Source organism: Thamnophis sirtalis, unplaced genomic scaffold, assembly GCF_051295495.1.
Source record: "Thamnophis sirtalis isolate CommonGarterSnake01/CBP01778 unplaced genomic scaffold, rThaSir2_p1.2 scaffold_13, whole genome shotgun sequence".
Classification (NCBI taxonomy): Eukaryota; Metazoa; Chordata; class Lepidosauria; order Squamata; family Natricidae; genus Thamnophis; species Thamnophis sirtalis.
The window spans coordinates 7,612,893-7,637,598 of record NW_028261393.1 but is presented as its reverse complement, the minus strand read 5'-3'; the positions used below and the strand labels follow the sequence as shown (position 1 = coordinate 7,637,598).

The following is a 24,706-nucleotide window of genomic DNA, read 5'->3' as shown; positions in this document are numbered from 1 at the left end:
TCATTGTTTAACAATATATACATGGTGTAGTATTGGCAAAAGTAACTTGGATATAAATCGTAAACAGTGAGTTCAAAGTGCGGAGAGAAGTCTATAAACACATTATAAAGGAGATAAAAAGAAGACTGACACCACAATTGGCAAGAGAGATAAGACTGTTTTGTTACTGGAACGATACAGGTTGACAATGAAAGTTGATAAGAAAAAAATTGTTGATTTTGGTGATTAATAAGTAGGAATTTTGTAACTCTTGGATTGTCTTAGATTGTTATCAAATGTTTATTCGCTAACAATTAATTAATTGGATCCAAGAAAGGAATAATGAGGCTTTTCATGTGCAGGACTTTCCTTTCAATTTGAACATTTCACAATGCTTTCTTCGAGCTCTTTGGATGAAATTCTTCTGCCTGTAATTGAGGTGCTACAATCAAGGGACTTGTTCTACTGCCCTCTTCCCCTCTCTTTCCTGGATAGCTCCGGATTATGGAAATGGGTTCTGGGTGCGAGACTGACAGGCAGGGCTGCATGTGATGAAAAATGAGAGGAACGTTTTTTGCAAGAAGTGCCCACTTCAAAGATTGTTTGTAAATGGGATCCAGTCCTCTGTGAGAAGTCTGGCGATTTGGGGCAAAGATCAACTACAGCTTGCCTTGATCCCTCTGAGAACGACTCCTGATAGAAAAACAAGCATTTATCTTCACCAAACCTTCTGGCTGGGGAATTCTACGACATCCACCCACTTGAAAAGTTGCCAATTTTGAAAAAAACAACAACACTTCTTTGTTTTACAGCGTCTGCCAAATTTTTGCAAAGAAGGAAACTGAGGGCCATCCAAAAGTAGTTTCTTTTTCTTGGAAATCAGCTGCTTTTAATGCTGGGACTGTAGAGGGCTCGGATTTTGATAGGCTGGAATTCACTCATGAAAAAGGAGGGGAACATTTTTATTATTTGACGAAACAACGCACAAGGAAATGAAGGGTATGTAAGAGAGATGCCGTCCTTCTTACCCGAGGACTCTGGCTATTTTTGAAAAGGGATCCACTGCAGCCTGCATAGAGACCTTTGAGAATTACTCGTTTGATAAAAGTAAATAAGCATTGGGGTATATACTCTTCCCCTCTGTAGGCTTAGCTATGGCGGATTTAAATTCTATTCCCTCTTTAGTTTTTGCTTATCTTCCTATAAAGGAGCCTTCAATGTAATTTCTTTTCTACTGAGGAATGTGTACACTGTTTCTAGGAATCATCTAATTGCAGAATAACTTCTAGGGTTAAGGAAATCCATGCAGCCTTCAACCCTCATTTCTGGACCCAAAGTTTTTTGTGGTTCTGGGGAATCAGTTGGAGAAGCAGCAGCCTTTTCTCCCCCACATTTGATGGCATCTTCTTTGGGTTTACCCTGGATTTTGGGTTGGAGTTGAGTGCAGGTAATAAATAGATTGGGTTATGTTTTTATCAGGCAGATATTTTATCAATAAGAAAGGAAAACAATGGAATATATATAAAGAAGAAGATGAAGAGGAGGAGGAGGAGGAGGAGGAGGAGGAGGAGGAGGAGGAGGAGGAGGAGCACAAGCAGCAGCAGCTCAAGGGTTTTGAGTGGTGTCAAGGTTATTTTTTTCTGCCAAGCAATTGGAAAATTCTGGAAAGCTTCCCCCTCTATTGACTGACTTTTCATACCCTCCCCTCCTGCTTTGGATATTCATCCAGGTATATTGGCATTGCAGTTATCACCCCATGGAGCTTTATAGCAGTTTAGATCTCTTGGTGGTTTACAAGTTAGGAGCATTATTTGTAAAGTGCCCCCAATAATGTGGATCTGTCAACCCTGAAGCTGGCCTGATTGAGGCCATTTTGGGACCTCAGTGCTGACACACTGCAGAAGAGGGAGAGGAAGGGGAGGAGTAGAGAGAGTTGGGGTGTTTTAGTCAAAGCAAAACACTTTCTCTTGAAAACCAAGGATATTCCTGCAGATGCTCAAAAGGAAGGGACTGGAGTCACCTAGTAACTGGACAGTAACTTGATTAGACCATGTGGCTGGTTGTTTTGAGAAAGGAGCATACTTTTAATTAGGTGAAAACTGTGGGAATATTCAGAATCTGTTTTCACCAGCCTGTGGCAATATGGCATATCCAATAAACCTATTCTTTGAGGAATTTACCTGCATCCCCGTTTTGTTTGCTATGGGTATGTTACTTGGAACCCTGACAAGGTTCTCATTTTACTGATCTTGGAAGGATGGAAGGATGAGTCAACCTTGAACCCAGTCAGGATCCAACTTTAGGCTGTGGGCAGAATTTGCCTGCAATACTGCACTTTAACCACTGTGACTCCAGGGCACAGTGGTTAAATTTAGGACCTTTAGGATTTAGACCAGCTAGGAAACTTGATAAGATGGTTTATGCTATTTCACGGTAAGGTTACATTAACATACAGCAGGGACATGCAGTCAGGGGAGGCAGGGGAGGCAGAGCCTCACCACTGTCATCATGAAAAGAAAAACAATGTGAAAGGAAAAAGGCTGAGCTAGTTGCTGCCAGAGTCACAGTGGATGACTCTGCTTAGTGCTTAACTGTGTAAAAAAGCCTCTAAAAAGTGCCCTCTACAGGGGGCGGCAGGAGAACGAGGTGCCTCATTTAGTCTGACTTTATCATCACTCGAGCAGAGCTAAGCAAGGGTTAAAGCTGAAAAATTCCTGACGAAGATGAGGCACGTCCTGTAGAGGGCGTTTTTTAGAGACTTTTTTAAACAGTTAAGCAGAGTCATCCACGGTGACTCTGGCAGGGCTGTAGGAAACAGCAGGAATCTTTTATTATTTCCAAGAAGTACCATATATGCCACTCAAGAGTGTATAAGTGGGATTTGGATCATTTTACCTTGAAGAATCTGGACACTTTGGGCAGAGATTAACCCCAGTATTTGTTGGTATCCTTGAGAACTACTCCTTTTAGAAAAGGAAGTATGTGTTTTTGTACTCTCCACCCTCTGCCCAGCTGGGGAATTATGGGTGTTGGTGTCTACAAATCTGGATAGTTTCCAAGTTTGAGAAATAATGTTCATTCTTCTATGTCTGTTAGAGGTACTCCTCAACTTAAGACCACAACTGGGGTCAGAATTGCTGTTGCTAAGCAAGGAGGTGGCTAAGTGAGGCATGTCTAACTTTACAGGATTTCTTGCCATAGTTATTAAGTGAAGCACTGCAATTGTTTAGTGAGTCACATGGCCATTAAGTGAATCTGGCTCCCCTCCCCCATTCCATTTCTGGGGGGGGGGGGCAGCTGAGCAACTGGGATTTCAAGTGGCAACCACATGGCCCAGAATGCTTCATGCATCATAAATATATATGCCCATCGCCAGGTGCCCGGATTGGGCTGATGTGACTGTGGGGATGCTGTGATGGTTGTAAGTGTGAGGACTGGTCATAAGTCACTTTTTCCAGTTAAGATGAAAGTTCGAAGGGCCACTAGATGAATGGTTTTAAGTTGAGGACTACGTCTATGTGAAAAAAATGAAAGGGAGGGCCACCCAACGCTGTTTTCTTTTTCCTGTAAAGCAGGTGTTTTTCACTCTGCTACCTGTAGGAACCCTGGACTTTGATTGGACCCTGTGCCTGATAGGAAACGGCAGGAACATTTTATTACTTCCAAGATGTATCACATATGCCACATAAGATTATATAAACTGCACGTGCTGCACTTAAGGGTGATATAAGGGCGATATAAGGGCGATATAAAGGCGATTCGTCCTTTCCCTCTGAGGAGTCCAGATTCTTTGGCCAGAGATCGGTCAGCCTGCGTGGAAATCCTTGACAGCTGCTCCTCTTAGAAAAAGCAAGTAGTCATTTGGATATAAATTGTAAATTGTGACTTGGGAAAAAGACCTATAAATTTTATTAACAACTTTTTATTTAGATCTTGTTATAAAGGTGTAAGGTTTTTTTTGGTGGGTGGGGCTCTGATGAGAGGAGATGGGGCATAAATAGTAAATGATTTTTAGCCAATTATAATAACAAGGAAATGTCAATGGACATTGTTTAACAATATATACATGCTATGGTATTGGCAAAAGTAACTTGGATATAAATCCTAAACAGTGAGTTCAAAATACGGAGAGAAATCTATAAAAACCTTATAAAGGAAAGGAAAAACCTTATAAAAAGAAGACTGACACCACAATTGGCAAGAGAGATAAGACTGTTTTATTACTGGAAAGTTCACTTGACAATGAAAGTTGATAATAAAAAATTAGTTGATTTCGGTGATTAATAAGTAGGAATTTTGTAACTCTTGGATTGTCTTAGATTATTATCTAATGTTTATTCGCTAACAATTAATTAACTATAATAACAATAAGGAAATGATAATGGATGCAGCTTAATGATATATACATGTGTGGTAATCTAGTAAAAGAAATTTGCAAATTGTGACTTGGGAGAAAGACCTATAAAATTTTATTAACAATTTTTTATTTAGATCTTGTTATAAAGTGTAAGATTGTTTTTTTGGGGGGGTGGGTGGGAAGTGTCTGACGAGAGGAGATGGGACACCTTGGTAAGATATGAAAAATGTGGGATAGACAGTATCACCCCAAATGGATTTGTAACTGGCTGATCAACTGCAAAGATCGCATAAGAGGCACAGGTGGGCCTCCTGCAAAAATATTTCTGGAATAAACCAAATAAATGGTGTTTCTTGTTTTTTCAATTTTTCTTACCTCCCCCAATTCTATTTGTAACAATTATAAATAATCAAAGAGAAGGGACTGTGGTACTAAGTAGAAAATTCATAAACCTTTTTTTTTAAAAATGCTGAAAAGAACCCAATGTACTTTGCTTACCTTGTTAATGTTATACTGTGCATTAATTGTATAGCTTCAATAATTATCTGTCAATCCACAACATTCTTTTTGGAAATATATATCTTCTTGAAATAAAAAAAATAAACACAGTTCCAATTCAGGACTCAGCTAGTCAAATTTATGGGTCGAACCACTAGAGAAACTGCTAGAAGCCATGGACTAAACTGCATTTTATCTACTGTGTTGTTGTTAGTTACGAAGTCATGTCCAATCCATCACGGCCCCATGGACATCATTCCTCCAGGCCTTTCTGTCCTCTACCATCCTCTGGAGTCCATTCAAGCTCACGCCAACTGCTTCAGTGACTCCATCCAGCCACCTGATTCTCTGCCGTCCCCTTCTTCTTCCGTCCCCTTCTTCTTTTGCCTTCCATCTTTCCCAGCATGAGGCTCTTCTCCAGTGAGTCCTTCCTTCTCATTAGGTGGCCAGAGTATTTGAGTTTCCTCTTCAGGATCTGGCCTTCTAAAGAGCAGTCAAGGTTGATCTTCTCTAGGACTGACCGTTTTATCCGCTGTAACATTTGTTAATTCATTTACAAACTGAGGAGCAAATACTTGGAGGGACGGAGGACTAACATGTCTTGATGTCCCTTGGCTCAGAATAGGAGAGGTGAAGGCTCTCTTAAGGCAGGAGGAATAAGCTCGAATCAAAAAGACTTTTCAGAAGGGGAATGACGAGATAGCCATTTTTCAGAGATGCTGTAATGAAAGCTACAGGTTGCACAGGGGAGGGAAGGGAAACATTATTGAAGAAGGAGGGAAAGGAGCTTCAACTGATTCCAACTTAAATGTCCTGGTGCAAGAAGGCGGGAGAATGGGAGGCAAAGTCCCATCAGGTTTCCAAGATTCAGTAACTAGACCAAATAGAGTTACACATTATTCTTGTGAATCTTGTTTTTAGCCTGGCCAGCTGGAGTTGCCCAGCCCAAAATTGGCCAGGCTCAATGAAGGGTGAGGCAAACAATTGGTTGAGAGTCCAGCGTGGAACCTCCAGCTGATCTCTCAATGAAGTTATTTTTCAATACAGATTGAGTGGAATCCCCTAACAAATCCCCTTCCACACCCATTGGCACACTTCAGGTGACCCTGAGGGCACAGATAAACTTCCAAGAGGCCCCAAGGGGTCTCAGAGCTAACCAGACCTTCAGAGTGGTAACAACCAAATGGCTGCAAAGGGTATCAATCCTTCCATTCCTCACCAATCAATCAGAAGTGAAGAAGCTTCTTGGATGAGAGGTGAAATATTTTCAGGGAAAACCAAGGGAATCCTTTCTAAAATAACCTTTGGGCCGATCTTTAGCTGACAGGCCTACAAAATCCCTGATTGGGTGGGATGGGCTGATGGGATGAGATGAAGATGGTTTCATAGGTAACCTAACCCCATGCCATGTAGTGTCAAGCTTCCAAGTAATACTGCATTTTTCAGAGTATAAGACGCTCCGAGGTATAAGACACATCCAGATTTTGGGGAGGAAAACAAGGGAAAAATATCTTATTCCAAATAAGCTGGAATACACCAAATAAATGAGATGAAGAGTGGGAAGTAGAGGAGAGAGGTAGAAGAAAGGGATGGGAGAGTGGTGGGGAGGAAGAGGAGGAGAGAAATGAGGAGTGGAAACAGAGGGAGGAGAAAGAGAGAGGAAGGGGAAGCTGAGAAGGGCAGGATGACAGAGGGAAGAAAGGAGGTAGGGAGGGGGAGGAGAGAGAGAGAGACGAAAGTGATGGATAAGATACAAATACGGTGTATGGAGAGCAGAAGAGCCAATAATTGGTTTTTGGGAGGTTGGTAAAATGAATTGACGTAAACATTTAATAATACAATATGATGTTGGTTATGTAATAGAATACATGTGATTATATGTTATGAAAATGAAAAAAATAAAAAACTTTATTAAAAAAACCCTCCACCTCCAACCACCTCCAGTCACATCCTCAGTTCCCATGGGAAAGAAAGTTGTTTAGACCAGTGGTCCCCAACCCCCGGTCCGCGGACCGGTGCCGGGCCGTGGAGTACCTGGCACCGGGCCGCAGAAGCCGGGTGTTCGCTGTCCCAGGCGGCCCCGCTGTGGGGAAATGGAAGCCCCGAGAACAAAACAGGCATCAACGCAGAGAACGGGAGCCTCGCAGAAACAGCCCTTCGGGTGCTTCCTCTGCAGCCGGAAGCTTCAGCGGCCAAGGCGGCTCCGCTTGAAGAGGCTCTTCGAAGCTTTTTCCGGCGCCGAGAGGAGGGCTAACCCGCCCTCCCTAGCCAGGGCTCTGGCTTTGCCACATGCGATGCTCGGCATGGCTTGCGAACCCCGGCAGCTCTGCTTTCCGGCTGCAGCGAAAGCGACAAGGCACCTGCCGAGCGGCCCCAGCCCAGTTGGCAGCGGGCATACGGTCCCAGCCCAGCCAGCCTCATCGCAGCGAGGGGCTCTTGGGGAAGCCGCCTTGCTCGCCCCCCGACCGGCTAATTTGCAGGGCGAGGCTTCCCCGGATGCAGTCCTGGCGACTTCCCTTCGGCTCGTCGGAGCTGCCCCGCGGCCAAGAAGTAGCCGGGAGGGCGGTCACGGCTCCCCTGGGTGAGGCCTGACCGTGTCTCGGGAGGCACCCACGCGAGCACGGCTCAGCCGGCAGTTGGGCGGGCCTCCGGAAGCGCCGGCGTTCCTCTTCAGTGGGATCGCCGAGAGGCCGAGGGCAGAGCCACTTCCTTCCTCCCCATGGAGCCCACCGTGGGGAGGGGGCGAGGAGGGAACCGCCGCCCGTCCCGGCAGGTGGGGGCGGCGGTTCACCGGGGAGACGATCCGGAGGTAAGCACGGCTGACGACCATGCCCGCACACCCACCTCCTTGCGGGCCACTTTGGCCTCGGCGTGCCGGAACTTGGACACCCTGAACAGGCTCATGCACCTTTCCCCGCACCTCTGAAGGACGCCGACCAATGACCGCCCTCTGGGCTAGTGCCCAGAACTGCTTCGCGGGAGCCCTGTGGGCAGAGGGGGTGGGCAGGCAGGGGCGCAGGGTCGCGAACAACGCCCCCCCACCCCTGCGCGCGCTCAGCGGGCCACGGTAAAATTATCAAAGGCTGACTGGTCCGCGGCGATAAAAAGGTTGGGGACCACTGGTTTAGACTACAACATTCCCCCTTATCTCTACAAGCCCCCTTCCTGCTACCAGACTGTGCAAGCCTGAAGCAGTGCTAAACCCCTAAATAGAATGCCTGGAAAAAGCACAGAATAAGAATAAGAAATGGCTACACTAAGAGATGGCTACACTTATGCCAGATTCAGGGTCAACATGTAGGCATTTTAGAGGCGATAACCAACAATTTGAATGGGCCTGGAAGGAATTTCACAAGGTTGCTATTGTGCCCAATCCAGACTAGCAATCCTCAAGCACAGCCTGAAGGAGATGACCAAAGGGTCGGGTTGTGTGGTGTGTGTGTGTGTGTGTGTGTGTGTGTGTGTGTGTGTGTGTGTCTGTGCCAAATGATCTCAAGTCCCTTCATGCCCACAATAGATCTAAGTCCAGCCCACCTTGAATTCCATTTATCTACCATAAACTCACTTTGACTGCTAGTAGTTCAAATCCTTGTAGAGAGCTTTAGCATACAATAAACCTATATATTTATCTAAACCGCTTGGACTCCTGATTTCCTGCACTTGGCAAAGCCAATGATATGGAGATGGGGCACAAATGTCCTCTTCCATTGTACATTTAGGTTTCCCTCATCAGAAGATGAGGTGGTCTTACTAGGGACTATAGGGAATGTGAAGGGAGACATGACACAACAGAGGAGAATCACAATCTCTCTCTTCATTTCCAGATAACCTGCACAGAAGAAAAATCAACTATGGGCAATATATTTCCAAAAGACGATGTAAGGAGAGAATTTGAAGATTTAAAGAGTGATTTGAATCAAGGCAAAATCCCCCAAGCAGCAGCTGAATACCAAGGATATCTAAATGAAATGCAAAACCTGCCACTCAACATTGCAGTTGTTGGAAAAGGAGGTGCTGGTAAATCCTCCTTCATTAATGCCTTCTGGGGCATAAATGATGGTGATGCTGAAGCAGCCGAGGTCTGGACAGTAGAGGAAGCCAAAGTGCCAAGGGCATATCCCCACCCTTCTTTTCCCAATATTACGATATGGGAGTTACCAGAGATCAGAGCGCATAATTCAAAGGCAGCTGAATATTTCGAGAAGGTCCAGTTTGAAAGATATGATGTCTTTATCCTGATTGTCACCGACCGCTTTACTGAAAACGATGCTTTCCTGGCAAAGGAAATACAAAGAATGAGAAAGAAGTTTTACTATGTACGTAGCAAAATAGATATCAGTATTGAAGGTGAAAGGAGGAAAAGGAATTTCAACATGGAGAAAACCCTGGAGACCATCAGGAATTATTGTGAAGATAATTTGAAAGAGTCAGCTGAGCTCCCTGCGAGAGTCTTTCTGATATCCAACCTGCATGCACACATGTATGAATTCCCTCTCTTGAGAGAGACAATGGCCACCGAACTTCCTGATTACAAGAAACACCTTTTAACCCTGGCTGGGCAGGTTTTCTCAGAAGATAATTTGATGGACAAAAAGATTAAAATGAAATCATATATAAAGAAGTTGGCGATGGTTTCTTGCTTTTTTGGAGCAGTTCCTGTTGTGGGTCTCTCTCTAGTTTGTGATCTTGGAATCCTGATGGTTGCACTGTACTATTTCTGGAAGTTGTTTGGCTTAGACCAGAGCTCCCTCCATTTCCCGGCACTTCAGACGGGAAAAGGGTTTGAAGAGCTGAAATCGGGGATCCAGAAAAGACCATTAGTCAGTACAGTCAAGGCACAGCTGGTATTTTATCTCCTGGTGAAGTCTGCTCTCTGGCTAATGCTCCCATTTGTGAAATATTTGGAGATCTCTCTTTGTGAAACTCTGCGGGTTGTGAAACTGGTTCTTGATTACAAGCCTAGTGCTGAGTCTGTGTTCTATGGAGTGAGTTCATATGCTGTCACATATTATTTTCTGAACAAATTTTTTGACAATGTGGTGGAGGATGCCCACAATATTCGAGAAAAGCTTCTTAAGTGATCAAAGTCCCGGTGAAAGACCCAAGAAGCCATCCTCCCCTCTTTGAAGGAGAGAATTTCATCCCAATGAGAAGAAGGGGACGAAAATAATAATATGCTTCTATAGTCGATTAGAACTTTCTATTTGCTTGCTTGTTATTCTCCGATTGCAATATGTGCTTGGGCTATCAGCCTAAGGGGCAAATATGTCTCTTTGCCTGCAGAGATCTCCATGGAAAATTAGAAATTAAGCATTTATCCATATCGTTTCACTACCTTTTTTCCCCATGTGTAACAATTATCACTAATAAAAGAGTCGGGTTGATCCTTCCCAATTTGTCTGGCTTCACTTTCCTGTCTCATAAGAGCCTGATATTGATTTGATGGCCTGCAGTGTCCAGATATCAATAACAAGGGGCTGGCCCAGCCTCCCAAACTTTCAACCTTAGTAGAAATCCAAGATTTGGACATGGTTATATTTTCCAAAGCCAAGGGTCCTTTCTAATTCTCCTGAGCGAAGGCCCTTCTCCTCGGACATGTATTGTTCCAATTGTGCTGACTTTCTCGGTTGCTCTTCCCTACCAAAATCTAAATCAGCTTTGCAGCTTCGTGTTACACCAAATGACCAGGTGGATAATTTTTTAAAATAAAGTTCTTATTTTATCTTAATACAAACAGCCCACTAAGCGTCTGGGCACAAATATTTTGCACAATAACAATTAAATTTTACAATCACATCCATTATTTACCTATTCTGACTTAATGCCAATATCTTACATATTTGATATTATAACAATCCTCTTTCTTAATTTATTTAGCTCTTTTAGTTATGCTAACTCTAATTAATACATTTTAACGTCAAATTTTTATATTTATTCTCTAACCATCGATAAAATGCTTCCCATATAGTATAACAATCAGTTTGTTTTCTCTCTTTAATTGCCGCTGTTAATCTGTTCATTTCTGCACATTCTAATATTTTCCTAATCACATTCTCCTCTGTAGGAAACGCTTCGCTTTTCTAATTTTGTGCAAATACGATCCTAGCTGCTGTTATAACATAAATAATCAAATATACATTTTCTTTTCGATAAGTTTCTCATAAAATCCCCAATAGGTATATTTCCAGTTTTAAGTCTATGTGTTGTTGTATCATCTTTTTGAGCCACATATGTATTTTAGTCCAATATTTTCTCGCTTCCACACATCTCCACCACATATGATAGTACGTGCCGGGGGTTTGGTAGCATTTCCAAAATTTAGCCGATTTATCCTTGAACAACTTGGCCAGTCTTGTCAGTGGCAAATGCCATCTATAAAACATCTTATACAAATTCTCTTTATATGCAGTTGACATTGTTAACTTCTAAATTCTATCCCCAAATTGCTGCCATTTGGCTAGTTCTATTGTATAACCAATTTTTTTTAACCAGGTGGGTAATTTTGACGTGGTCCAAAGACTAACTAAGGCTGAGTATAAATAAGAGATCAAACCCACAAAGGGGATCCAGAGATTCCCGGATTTTGCCATTTTTTGCAGTAAGAAGGAATTGCCATCTTTTCTTTGGGTTGCCATATTTGCACAGACTCTTCGCGGTTATTCTGGCTACTTACCTAAAAGGAGAAACAAGGTAACTGGTATGAATCCATTCTATTTATCCTCATCCGTTCCCTCTATAGGACTAAGTGTGCGACACGCATTTGCACTGCTCCTTCAGTTTTGTAGTGTGGTACACTAGGACCATTATTCTTTCTTGAAGACAGTCGTATAGTAGAATTGTAGCCATCAGCGGAGACAAGTCCAAATATTTCTGCAAATTTTGTAAAGAGAGAGCAGAGTGAAGGCTAAATTGGGTGCTTTGTACAAATTAAATAATCTAAAACTAGGGATAATTCCCTCACTGAAAATGGGTGATCTCTGGGCAGGTTTTACCAACTCGGGTGTCAGGAGGCCTTGTATCAGAGGTAGATTCCTACCGGTTTGGACCGTGAAAACAAACCAATAGATCATAAAAATAATCAATCCAGAATTCTCAAACGAGGCGGAAAGGTCCAGGTTCAAATTATCCTACTTTGGAAATATGATGCAACGAGCCAGCTCTCTGCTGATGGCTCTGATGCTGGGAAAAATGGAAGGGAAGATGAGAAGAGGACAGCCAGCAGCCAAAAAGGGAATTAAATTACGGTGAAGAATTAAATAGAATAAATTGCTATGAAGAATTTCATAGATCTCTGCTTCTCTTTCATGTCTACGCACCTTTAGTTACCAAATCTTGGCAGCCTGGTGGTGATTTCAATCCCTCCCTCCCTCTTGCACCCAAGACAGTTAAGGAAGAATCAGTTCAAGTTTCTTTCTAATGTTCTCTTCTTTTCTGAAGTACTCTGGAGTACTTTCAGACTCGCAAGATTACTATATGTTAATGTAACGTTACCGTGAAATAGCATAAGCCATTTGATCATGTTTCCTAGCTGGTCTAAATCCTAAAGGTCCTAAATTTAACCACTGTGCACTGGTGTCACAGTGGTTAAAGTGCAGTATTGCAGGCAAATTCTGCCCACAGCCTAAAGTTGAATTCTGACTGCGTTCAAGGTTGAACTCATCCTTCCATCCTTCCAAGATCAGTAAAATGAGGACCCTGTCAGGATTCCAAGTAACATACCCATAGCAAACAAACCTCCAAGGCAGGTAAATTCCTCAAAGAATAGGTTTGTTGGATATGCCATATTGGCACAGGCTGGTGAAAACCAACTCTGAATATTCCCATGGTTTTCACCTAATTAAAAGCGCCCCTTTCTCCAAACATCCAGTCACATGGTCCAATCAGGTTACTGTCCAGTTACTAGGTGACTCCAGTCCCTTCCTTTTGAGCATCTGCAGGAATATCCTTGGTTTTCAAGAGAAAGTGTTTTGCTTTGACTAAAACACCCCAACTATCTCTACGGCTCTCTTCCTCTCCCTCTTCTGCAGTGTGTCAGCACTGAAGTCCCAAAATGGCCTCAGTCAGGCCAGCTTCAGGGTTGACAGATCCACATTATTGGGGGCACCTTGCAAATAATGCTTCTACCTTGTAAACCGCCAAGAGATCTAAACTGCTATAAAGCTCCATGGGGTGATGAATAAGCCTAAATGCTCTTGTTATCGCTGAAGCTGAAATCAGTGTTGCAAATCTGGAAGTACTTCACTTTTCGTTCCCCTTTTTGCCAAAGAACTAGAGAGGGTCCCTCTTGTGCCTCCATTTAAATTCCTACTGCTGGCTATGTTGCCTTTCATCCGTCTGTTCTTTCTATTGTGTGATGAGGTCAAGATGTAATCGTATACTATGACAACTGGTGCCTTTCATAACTGCAACACCAATTTACCTAGATGAATGTCCAAAGCAGGAGGGGAGGGTATGAAAAGTCAGTCAATAGAGGGGGGAAAGCTTTCCAGAATGTTCTCCTTCCTAGGCAGAAAACAAAAACGCCCCCCCCCGACACCACTCAAAAGCCCTGAGCTGCTGCTGCTGCTCCTCCTCCTCCTCCTCTTCCTCCTCCTCCTCTTTTTCTTCTTCTTTATATATATTCCATTGCTTTCCTTTCTTATTGATAAAATATCTGCCTGATAAAAACATAACCCAATCTATTTATTACCTGCACTCAACTCCAACCCAAAATCCAGGGTAAACCCAAAGAAGATACCATCAAATGTGGGGGAGAAAAGGCTGCAGCTTCTCCGACTGATTCCCCTGAACCACAAAAAACTTTGGGTCAAAAAACTTCGGCTCCAGAAATGAGGGTTGAAGGCTGCATGGATTTCCTTAACCCTAGAGGTTATTCTGCAATTAGATGATTCCTAGAAACAGTGTACACATTGCTCAGTAGAAAAGAAATTATATTGAAGGCTCCTTTATGGGAAGATCAGCAAAAACTGAAGAGGGAATAGAATTTAAAAGCAAAGAGTACAAAATCCACCATAGCTAAGCCTACAGAGGGGAAGAGTATATACCTCAATGCTTACTTGCTTTTATCAAGCAAATAATTCTCAAAGGTCTCTGCGCAGGTTATGGTGGATTCCTTTTCAAAAATAGCCAGACTCCTCAGGTCAGAAGGACTGCATCTCTCTTATATACCCTTCATTTCCTTGTGTGTTGTTTTGTCAAATAATAAAAATGTTCCTCCCATTTTTTATGAATGAACTCCAAGTTTCCTACAGTCCCAGCATTAAAAGCAGCTGATTTCCAGTAAAAAGAAACTACTTTTGGATGGCCCTCAGTTTCGTTCTTTGCAAGAATTTGGCAGACACTGTAAAACAAAGAAATGTGTTTTTTTTTTTCAAAATTGGCAACTTTTCAAGTGGGTGGATGTTGTAGAATTCTCCAGTCAGAAAGTTTGGTGAATATAAATGCTTGTTTTTCTATCAGGAGTCGTTCTCAGAGGGATCAAGGCAAGCTGTAGTTGATCTTTGCCCCAAATCGCCAGACTTCTCAGAGAGGACTGGATCCCATTCTGCCCACCTAGTCACATGGCTGACAAGCACTCCCACAAAGCAGGCCACACTACAGAAGAGGTTCTAAAAAAAATTGAAACCCACCACTGAGCAGAACCCTAGCTAAATACTAACAGAAGTAAGAGTTTCCAAGCCCCACTGTTTCTTTTTTATCATTCAAAGAAGTTGCTACCTTCCGTATTTACAGCTCGGCTTAGGAATGTTTACAGTTCTTTTCTGATTCACATGGCTGCCACGATACAATGGCCAATATTTTTCTCCTCTTTTTAAACCCGTCTGCTAATGCCTGAAGCACCTGGCATTTCCCTGCCAAAGTCTATTATTCCCTTTCCTGGAACCTCTTTGTGCATTTCTCTTGTGTCTTCAGGGACGACAAACTTCTTCCTTGTTCCGGCTTCGTACGAGAAGCCATGCCAGAAAGCTGCGTTTAAGGCTAAACCGAGTTCTTCTTCGTACTGCAGGCCGAGGGGAAATTTCCCTAGTTTTTAATTGGCTTATGAATAAATAGAGGCTTTTTTAAGCGAAAGAATTTGTTGTGACCCAGCTCCCCAAATACGCAAACCCCCTGTAGTTGAAGCAATGATTCCTATATTTAGGAGCGCCAGCAGCACTGGAAAAAAGTTTTTTTTTTCTCACCGCAGACTAACATGTCTGTCCGGCAGGGAGATGAATAGTTGTCTGCCACACCTATTCATCTCTGCTCCCTACCTTTCATCCCCAGAGCTAGGGTGGGGCTTCGCTAGCAGCGGTGGCTCTTCCGTCCCAAGGATCAGCCCATGGATTTCTACTGCTCTCCTCTCCTCTGCCTTCTGTGCATCAGGCATTGGACCCAGCTGTTCCTCCTCTTCCTCATCAGTCACCCACCCACAGAGAGCTGGCTGATGACTCTCCATTTGTGGGCTGACAGATGGCCCAGGCTATGTCTCTGTCTGTCTGTCTGTCTGTCTTCTGTCTGTCTGTCTGTCTCTCTCTGTGTGTGTCTCTACTCTGTCTCTCTGTCTCTGTCTGTCTCTGCCTCTGTCTCTCTCTCTCTGACAGCTGCATTCCCTCTTCGCCCTTGGCGCTCTCAGGTTGCCTTGATGCTGACCCTGACTCCCACGTCTCCTCCTTCTCTGATTAGGCTGCGGCCCAACAGGCCACAACAGAATTACGCAAAAGTTGTGACTTGTGTCTTTGCCTGCTAGGAGCAACATTTCTGTAACACATACCAGTAGGAGCAAGCTCGGTCGGTCGATCATGAACACTCAGAGTCACTTTGGAAGAGATGGACAGCAAATGAATTTAAAAAATAAACAAACATTCTGTCTCCCTGCTCTGACTTCCCTTACATTTTACGACTACCAAGCCTATCTACAAGCCATTTGAAGGTTAATTTTCCTATGTGCCAAAATTGTGCACCCGGCAGGGAACCTAGGAAAAATAAACTCTGCCCTGACACACAACACTTTTCCTCTCCTCTGGCAGTTCATCCTTCTGCACATCCCTTCCACTCCTGACCCCTGGTCTCATTTCTCCCACTTCCAACCCAAACCTGCTTTTCTTATGCTGTGCCTTCTTCCGTTCTTCAGAGCAATTCATTTCAACTGAATCAAGCCAGAGTTATACAATACAATACAATAGCAGAGTTGGAAGGGACCGTGGAGGTCTTCTAGTCCAACCCCCTGCCTAGTTGTGGGTGACCAGGAAAGAGTTTTTCAGCCTAGGCAAACTTGAAGATGTAGACTTCAACTCCCAGAATTCCCCAATCAGCCTGTGTGGACTTCAACAACCAGCCTGCTGGCTGAGCAATTCTGGGAGTTCTTTATTATAATAATAACGAATACAATATCCCAAGCAGTATTCATCGAGTATTTTAATGATATTTTTAAAACAATTTGGGAATTTTTGAGCTTAAGAGCAAAACCACCATTTTATTTATAATTGTTAAAATAGAAAGAAAAAAGAGGACAAAGAAAGAAAGACAAAGAAGAAGGAAAAGTAAGGGGAAGTCTTATTTTCGGGGGGGGGGGGAAAAGAGTACTTCAGTTGGAGAATAATTAAAGCAAGCAGAAAAATAGGTGATTGGAGAAAAGTTTTCTAATTAGACATTGAAATACATTATTATTTGCTTCCCCCTGTTCTCATTTGGAAGAAATGCTCTTCTTCAAAGGGGGCTGGATGGCTAATTGGATCTTTCACTGGGACTTTCACCACTTAAGAAACTGTGCTCGAACGTTTCGGCCATCTTCCATAACACGGTCAAGAAATTTGTTCAGGAAATAATATGTAAAAGCAAATGAACTCACTCCACCAAACACCATCCCCAGATATTTGGCAGATGATGGCATTATCCAGAGACCAGACTTCGCCAAGAGACAAAGTACCAGCTGTGCATTGACTATATTGACTAATGGTCTTTTCTGGATCCCTGATTTCAGTTCTTCAAACCCTTTTCCTGTCTGAAGTGCCAGGAAACGGAGGGAGCTCTGGTCTAAGCCAAACACTTTCCGGAAACATTTCAGTGCAACCATCAGGATTCCAAGATCACAAGCTTGAGAGAGACCCACAACAGGAACTGCTCCACAAAAGCAAGATACCATCGCAAACTTCTTTATATATGATTTCATTTTAACCTTTTTGTCCATCAAATTATTTTCTGAGAAAACCTGCCCAGCCAGGGTTAAAAGGTGTTTCTTGTAATCAGGAAGTTCGGCGGCCATTTCTTCTCGCAGGAGAGGGAATTCATACATGTGTGCATGCAGGTTGGATACCAGAAAGACTCTCGCAGGGAGCTCAGATGATTCTTTCAAATTATCTTCACAATAATTCCTGATGGTCTCCAGGGTTTTCTCCATGTTGAAATTCCTTTTCCTCCTTTCACCTTCAATACTGATATCCATTTTGCTACGTACATAGTAAAACTTCTTTCTCATTCTTTGTATTTCCTTTGCCAGGAAAGCATCGTTTTCAGTAAAGCGGTCGGTGACAATCATGATAAAGACATCATATCTTTCAAACTGGACCTTCTCAAAATATTCAGCTGCCTTTGAATTACGCGCTCTGATCTCTGGTAACTCCCATATCGTAATATTGGGAAAAGAGGGGTGGGAATGTGCCCTTAGCACTTTGGTTTCCTCTACTCTCCCGACCTCGGCTGCTTCAGCATCACCATCATTTATGCCCCGGAAGGCATTAATGAAGGAGGATTTACCAGCACCTCCTTTTCCAACAACTGCAATATTGAGTGGCAGGTTTTGCATTTCATTTAGATATCCTTGGTATTCAGCTGCTGCTTTGGGGATTTTGCCTTGATTTAAATCACTCTTTAAATCTTCAAATTCTCTCCTTACATCGTCTTTTGGAAATATATTGCCCATAGTTGCATTTATTCTGCGCAGGTTATCTGGAAATGAAGAAAGAGACTGTGATTCTCCTCTGTTGTGTCATCCCTGCACATTCCCTATAGTCCCTAATAAGACCACCTCATCTTCTGAGTTCATTCTGTCCATAGGGGATTAAATTAAACCTGGGGTACATTTCTGCACCATCTGCATATCATTGGCTTTTGCAACTGCAGGAAATCAGGAGTCCAGGCTGTATAGATAAATATATCTATAAGGATCTGAATTACTACAGGTCAAAGCGAGTTGGTGGTAGATAAGATTCAATATGGTGGATTATGCAAAATATTCTTAAAAAGAGGATAAAGTTTACTCCTCGGTTATTCTTGTTCGGTATAACTACAGACTGTACAGTTATAGAGCCTAATTTGATTCTGAATTTAACAACGGCAGCAAGACTGTTGGTGGCGCAGTACTGGAAGAAGGAAGAATTGCCGACTATTCAAGAATGGACATTAAAAGTAACAAACCTAGCAGAGATGGCTAAAATATTGGCATATCTTAAGGACCACTCAGATGAGAAATGCAAGCTGGAATGGAGAAGATGGATTGATTACATTCAAAATAAATATGGGATTAAGAAACTCCAGATAGCTTATGAATGACTGAACAAGGAATGTTACAACTCATCTAAAGTTAGCTTTACAAAAGGGGAGTTAAAGTGCAAGCGAGGGATGATGCTAAAGTTAGTTAGTTTATTTTAGTATATGGTTGTTAAATGTTTATACCCTGTATTTGCTATGGGAGGTTGTGGGGGGGGGGAGAGGGGATGTGGGGTTAAGAGCCAAGGTGGCGCAGTGGTTAAATGCAGCACTGCAGGCTACTGCTAGATCAGCAGTTCAGCGGTTCAAATCTCACCGGCTCAGGGTTGACTCAGCCTTCCATCCTTCCGAGGTGGGTAAAATGAGGACCCAGATTGTTGGGGGCAATATGCTGACTCTCTGTAAACCGCTTAGAGAGGGCTGAAAGGCCTATGAAGCGGTATATAAGTCTACTGCTATTGCTATTGCTATTGCTATTGGGGAGAGGGAAGGTATATATTTGTAAAACTCTTTAAAACTTTCAATAAAAAAAAAGATTCAACAGAATTCGAGGTGGGCTGGACTTAGGTCTATTGTGGGCATGAAGGGACTCGAGGCTGATAACTCACGTGACACGCCCCCTCCCTCAGGCTCAGCCTGGTCATCTCCTTCAGGTTTTGTCTGAGGATTGCCAGTCTGGATGGGGCACAAGAGCAACCTTGTGAAATTGCTCCCAGGGCCATTCGTGTTGTTGCTTATGACCTCTTAAGCCCTATATGGCATGGGGCTGAGTTACCTACAGAACCCTCTTCATCTTCTCCCATCAACCCATCCCACCCAATCAGGCACGTTGTAGACCTGCCAGCTAAAGAATGTCCCAAAGGTTCTTTTCAAAGGGCAACTGGGCTTCCTTGGTTTTCCTGTAAGATGTTTACCTCTCATCCAAGAAGCTTCCTCGGTTCTGACTGAATGGTGAGGAAGGGAAGGATTGATATCCTTTGCAATCATCTGGTGGTTAGTACTCTGAAGTTCTCATTAACTCAGACTCTTTGAGGGCACTTGGGGGTTTATCTGTGCCCTCAGGGTCACCTGAAGCAGGCCAATGGGTGTGGAACCTTCTTGGAACTGCTAAAAGGATTGTGTTGTAGATAGGAGATAGGTGACGTCACATCCTTCCTCCTCTGTTGGCCGACTTTCCTCTGTATCCAACTTATGGTCTACTGGCAAGAGCTGTTAGGGAACAAACACCCAACTTCCATCAACCATGAGTTTCCAAAGGCCTGGCTAGCGTGTCTGGAGCAGAAACATATCAGCCAGGCTGTAATTGGGTTGATGTACCTGGCCACCTTTCCCTGCTTGATTTGAATAGAAACACTGGCAACTCAAGGGGGAGGACCATGCTTCCAACCCACAAACCCTCCCATCCACCCCTCTGGCACCTGCAACGTCAACAGTCCCACATGAGCTGTGAAAGTGGCAACCTGAGAAGGAGGTCAATCACACTACCCAGCATGGGACACGAATGATGAGTTTTCCCCCTGCAGTGGCAGTGGAAATCTTCCCATTGTAAGTTGCAGCTGCTATTCTGGCAAACCCCATGCTCATAATTGAGTCCTTTGATCGGCCACTTTCCAGGTCAGCTGGAAGGATTCTAACAGACCTGGCTGAAGCCCCCCAACAGCAGAATCTTCTCATACCCAGGAGTCAGCTTAGGGATGGATACCTCTTAGAAGAGGTATCCTATCACAGATAGAATCCTGGTAGCCCAACCTGTAGCCACCTCACTTTTGCGTGCATCTGAGTCCCCAGATGCATGCAAATCCACCTCTTGCTTCATTGGGGGATTGTTTTGGGGTTATTTTGTCAAAAAATAACTCAGCTGAGAAATAAAAAATGGGGAGGGGGGCAAGCTGGACTTTCACCCATCTGTGTGCCCCATCCTTCATCGTACATGGGCAATTTGGGGCTGGGAACGTTCAGTTGGTCAGGTCAGAAAACAGATTTGACAAGACTGCTGGAAACTCTGCTTGGTTTAGCTACTGAATTTTGGAAGCCTGTTGGAAGCTTCCCTCCCTCCCTCTTGCACCTAGGACAGTGGAAGTGAGATTAATTTCTCTGCTGCTTCAATAATCCCTCCCCTGCTTCCTATCCAACCTGTGATTCCCATTAAAGCATCCCTGAGAAATGTAATCCCATTCACAAGAACCTTTGGGATTCAAGCTTATTTCCTCCCTGCTTGAAGCGAGCTCTTGCTGTTCTCAGCCAAGGGACATTCAAACACTTCTGTCTCACTTCCACAAAGTATTTGTTCTCCAGTTTGTAAATGACTTGACATATGTTACAGAGGATAAATTGCAATTTAGTCCAGTGGCTTTTAGCAGCTTCTCTAGCATTCCGCCGTCAATTTCATTAACCAAAACCTGCATTCAAAGCTTTATTTAAAATTCTTTTTATTTAAAGAAGAGATGTAACTGCAAAAACAATTTGTGCACAGACAGATAATAACTGAAGTTATGGAATTAATGGTTATAACATTAATGAGACATATCAAGCAGAACATATTGTTTCTTTCCATGATATTTTTCAAAAACCGCTGTGAAATAGGCAGCTTCAAATTCTCATCAAAATCTCTTATTGTTTTGGTATTTAGAATTGTTACAAATAGAAGAGAAAAGAAAGAGAAGGAGAAAAAAGCCACCACCCTCAAGCAATAGAGATCAATGTTTAATTTCTGAGTTCCCAGGGAGATAACCGCAGACAGGGATACTCCTTTGCCCCCTGGAGGATCAAGCACACACTCCAATCAAGGAATTCTTAAACACAAGAAAACAAGCTTTCCTAAAAGGGGATTGAAACATTATTATTTTCTTCCACCAGTTTCGTTTGGATGAAATGCTGGATTGTTTCCTTCAGAGGAGATTTTGGGAGGTGTCTTTAAACTTTCTCTGGGATTCTGGTTGCTGAAGAAGTTTTGCTCGAACATTTCGGGCGTCTTCCACAGCATCATCAAGAAAGCTGTTCAGAAAATAATACGTGACTACGTATGAACTCGCACCACCAAAAACAGACCCGATAAGAGGTATAACATCAAGAACCATTTCCACCATCGATACGGCGACCCAGAGAGATGACTTCATCAAGAGAGAAAAAACCAATTCTGCATTGATTGCGTTGGCTAAGGGGGTTTTCTTGATAGCCGACCTCAGCTCTTGAAATTCTTTTCCCGTCTGAAGTGCCAGAAATCGGAGGGACCGGTCATCTAAGCCAAACACCCTGCAGAAACGTTTCAGAACATCTATCAAAATTCCGACATCACAAGCCATAGAGAGACCCGGAACAGGCACCGCTCCACAAGCACAAGATATCAAGGCTACTTTCTTTACATAAGATTTCATTAGCTCTTTTTTCCTCATCAATTCATTTTCTGAGAAAATATGCACAGCCAGTGTTAAAATATCTTTCTTGTGGTCAGACAGTTCAGCGACTATTCTCCCGTGCAGGAGAGGGAAATCATACATGTGTACCTCCCTGTTGGATACCAGAAACACACTTGAGGAAACCCCAATTGCCTTTTCCAAACTATCTTCACAATATTTCCTCATAGACGCCAAGGTGTCTTCCAAATTGAAATTCCTTTTCCTCTTTTCATTGTTGATAGTGACATCAATTCTGCTACACACATAGTAAAACTTCTTCTTCATTCTTTGGATTTCCTTTGCCAGCATAGCATTGTTTTCAGTAAAACGATCAGAAGTAACCATAATAAAGACATCATATGTTTCAAATTGGACGTTCTTCAGATATTCCGCTGCCTTAACCTTATAGGTTCCGATCCCTGGGAGGTCCCATATTTTTATATTAGGGAATGAAGGGTGAGGATAGGCCTTTAGCTCCCTGGTTTCTTTCCCTGGCCCAACCTCGGCTGCTTCATTATCATCATCACTTACACCTCGGAAGGCATTGACAAAAGAGGATTTCCCAACACCGGCATCTCCAGTAACTGCGATATTAAGGGGCAGACTCATCGTTTCATTTAACTCTTTTTGGTATTCTGCTGCCACTTTGGGGATATTGCCTTGATTCAAATCGCTCTTTAAATCTTCGAATTCTCTCCTTACAAGATCCTTAGTAATGTTATTGCCCATCGTTGCTCTTTGTTCTGTGCAGATTATCTGGAAAGGAAAAGAGAGAATGGGATGTTTCTCAGCTACTTCAGGCACTTTGAATTTTTGGTTCTAGAAGACCCCTGAGAATACTGTGAAAACAAACCAATGGATCATAAAAAGAATAAACCCAGAATTCTCAATGAGGCACAAAGGTCCAGGTTCAAATTATCCTGGAAATATGATGCAAAGACCCAGCTCTCTGCTGATGGCTCTGATGCTGGGAAAAATGGAAGGGAAGATGAGAAGAGGACAGCCAGCAGCCAAAGACGGAATTAAATTACAGTGAAGAATTAAATAGAATAAATTGCTATGAAGAATTTCATAGATCTCTGCTTCTCTTTCATGTCTACGCACCTTTAGTTACCAAATCTTGGCAGCCTGGTGGTGATTTCAATCCCTCCCTCCCTCTTGCACCCAAGACAGTTAAGGAAGAATCAGTTCAAGTTTCTTTCTAATGTTCTCTTCCTTTATGAAGTACTCTGGAGTACATTCAGACTTGCAAGATTACTGTATGTTAATGTAACGTTACCGTGAAATAGCATAAGCCATTTGATCATGTTTCCTAGCTGGTCTAAATCCTAAAGGTCCTAAATTTATCCACTGTGCACTGGTGTCACAGTGGTTAAAGTTCAGTATTGCAGGCAAATTCTGCCCACAGCCTAAAGTTGAATTCTGACTGCGTTCAAGGTTGAACTCATCCTTCCATCCTTCCAAGATCAGTAAAATGAGGACCCTGTCAGGGTTCCAAGTAACATACCCATAGCAAACAAACCTCCAAGGGAGGTAAATTCCTCAAAGAATAGGTTTATTGGATATGCCATATTGGCACAGGCTGGTGAAAACCAACTCTGAATATTCCCATGGTTTTCACCTAATTAAAAGCGCCCCTTTCTCCAAACATCCAGTCACATGGTCCAATCAGGTTACTGTCCAGTTACTAGGTGACTCCAGTCCCTTCCTTTTGAGCATCTGCAGGAATATCCTTGGTTTTCAAGAGAAAGTATTTTGCTTTGACTAAAACACCCCAACTATCTCTATTCCTCCCCTTCCTCTCCCTCTTCTGCAGTGTGTCAGCACTGAAGTCCCAAAATGGCCTCAGTCAGGCCAGCTTCAGGGTTGACAGACCCACATTATTGGGGGCACTTTGCAAATAATGCTTCTACCTTGTAAACCGCCAAGAGATCTAAACTGCTATAAAGCTCCATGGGGTGATAAATAAGCCTAAATTCTCTTGCTATCGCTGAAGCTGAAATCAGTCTTGGAAATCTGGAAGTACTTCACTTCTTGCTCCCCTTTTTGCCAAAGAACTAGAGAGGGTCCCTCTTGTGCCTCTTGCTCTGTTTACATTCCTACTGCTGGCTACGTTGCCTTTCATCCGTCTGTTCTTTCTATTGTGTGTTAAAGTCAAGTTGTAATCGTATACTATGACAACTGGTGCCTTTCATAACTGCAACACCAAATCAGGAGGGGAGGGTATGAAAAGTCAGTCAATAGAGGTGGAAGCTTTCCAGAATGTTCTCCTTCCTAGGCAGAAAAAACCAACACCACCACACGCTTGACACCACTCAAAGTCCCTGAGCTCCTCCTCCTCCTCCTCCTTTTCTTCTTCTTCTTCTTCTTCTTCTTCTTCTTCTTCTTCTTCTTCTTCTTCTTCTTCTTCATCTTCATCTTCATCTTCATCATCATCTTCTTCTTCTTCTTCTTCTTCTTCTTCTTCTTCTTCTTCTTCTTCTTCTTCTTCTTCTTCTTCTTCTTTGATACATATTCCATTGCTTTCCTTCCTCATCGATAAAATATCTGCCTGGCACAAGCGTAACCCAATCTCTTTATTAACTGCACTCAATGCCAACCCAAAATCCAGTGTAAACCTAAAGAAGATACCATCAAATGTGGGGGAGAAAAGGCTGCTGCTTCTTCGGCTGATTCCCCCAAACCATCCTCAAAAAATATTTGGGCTCAGAATTGAACTGGGTCCTTTCATCATTGCAACACCAATTCTGCCAGGATCAAGGTCCAAAGTGTGGGGGGAGGGAGAGATGAAAAGCCAACCAGGAGAGTGAGAAGCTTTCCAGATGTTCTCCTCCCCAGTCAGACAAAGCCAACTTCTCCTCTTGATATCACTCTAAATCCCTGGGGATTTTTTCTTCTTTTCTTCTTCTTCTTCTTCTTCTTCTTCTTCTTCTTCTTCTTCTTCTTCTTCTTCTTCTTCTTCTTCTTCTTCTTCTTCTTCTTCTTCTTCTTCTTCTTCTTCTTCTCTCCT

The 24,706-nt window shown here is 43.1% G+C and overlaps 3 protein-coding genes across 3 annotated transcripts; 1 reads left to right on the top strand and 2 right to left on the bottom strand.

Annotated features, from left to right (window-relative positions):
* The first annotated feature begins 8,599 nt into the window (after positions 1-8,599).
* LOC148042970 (interferon-inducible GTPase 5-like) lies at positions 8,600-10,223 on the top strand. Its single transcript, XM_087728040.1, has one exon. The coding sequence runs from the start codon at positions 8,686-8,688 to the stop codon at positions 9,913-9,915; it is 1,230 nt and encodes a 409-aa protein (XP_087584166.1). The 5' UTR covers positions 8,600-8,685; the 3' UTR covers positions 9,916-10,223.
* Positions 10,224-16,218: 5,995 nt separating this feature from the next.
* LOC148042969 (interferon-gamma-inducible GTPase 10-like) lies at positions 16,219-18,491 on the bottom strand. The gene has a single exon (XM_087728043.1). The coding sequence runs from the start codon at positions 17,733-17,735 to the stop codon at positions 16,566-16,568; it is 1,170 nt and encodes a 389-aa protein (XP_087584169.1). The 5' UTR covers positions 17,736-18,491; the 3' UTR covers positions 16,219-16,565.
* Positions 18,492-20,707: 2,216 nt separating this feature from the next.
* On the bottom strand, positions 20,708-22,520 carry LOC106549585 (interferon-inducible GTPase 5-like). Its single transcript, XM_014067280.2, has one exon. It carries the CDS (start codon positions 22,423-22,425, stop codon positions 21,190-21,192), a length of 1,236 nt encoding a protein of 411 aa, XP_013922755.2. The 5' UTR covers positions 22,426-22,520; the 3' UTR covers positions 20,708-21,189.
* Between the last annotated feature and the right edge of the window lie 2,186 nt (positions 22,521-24,706).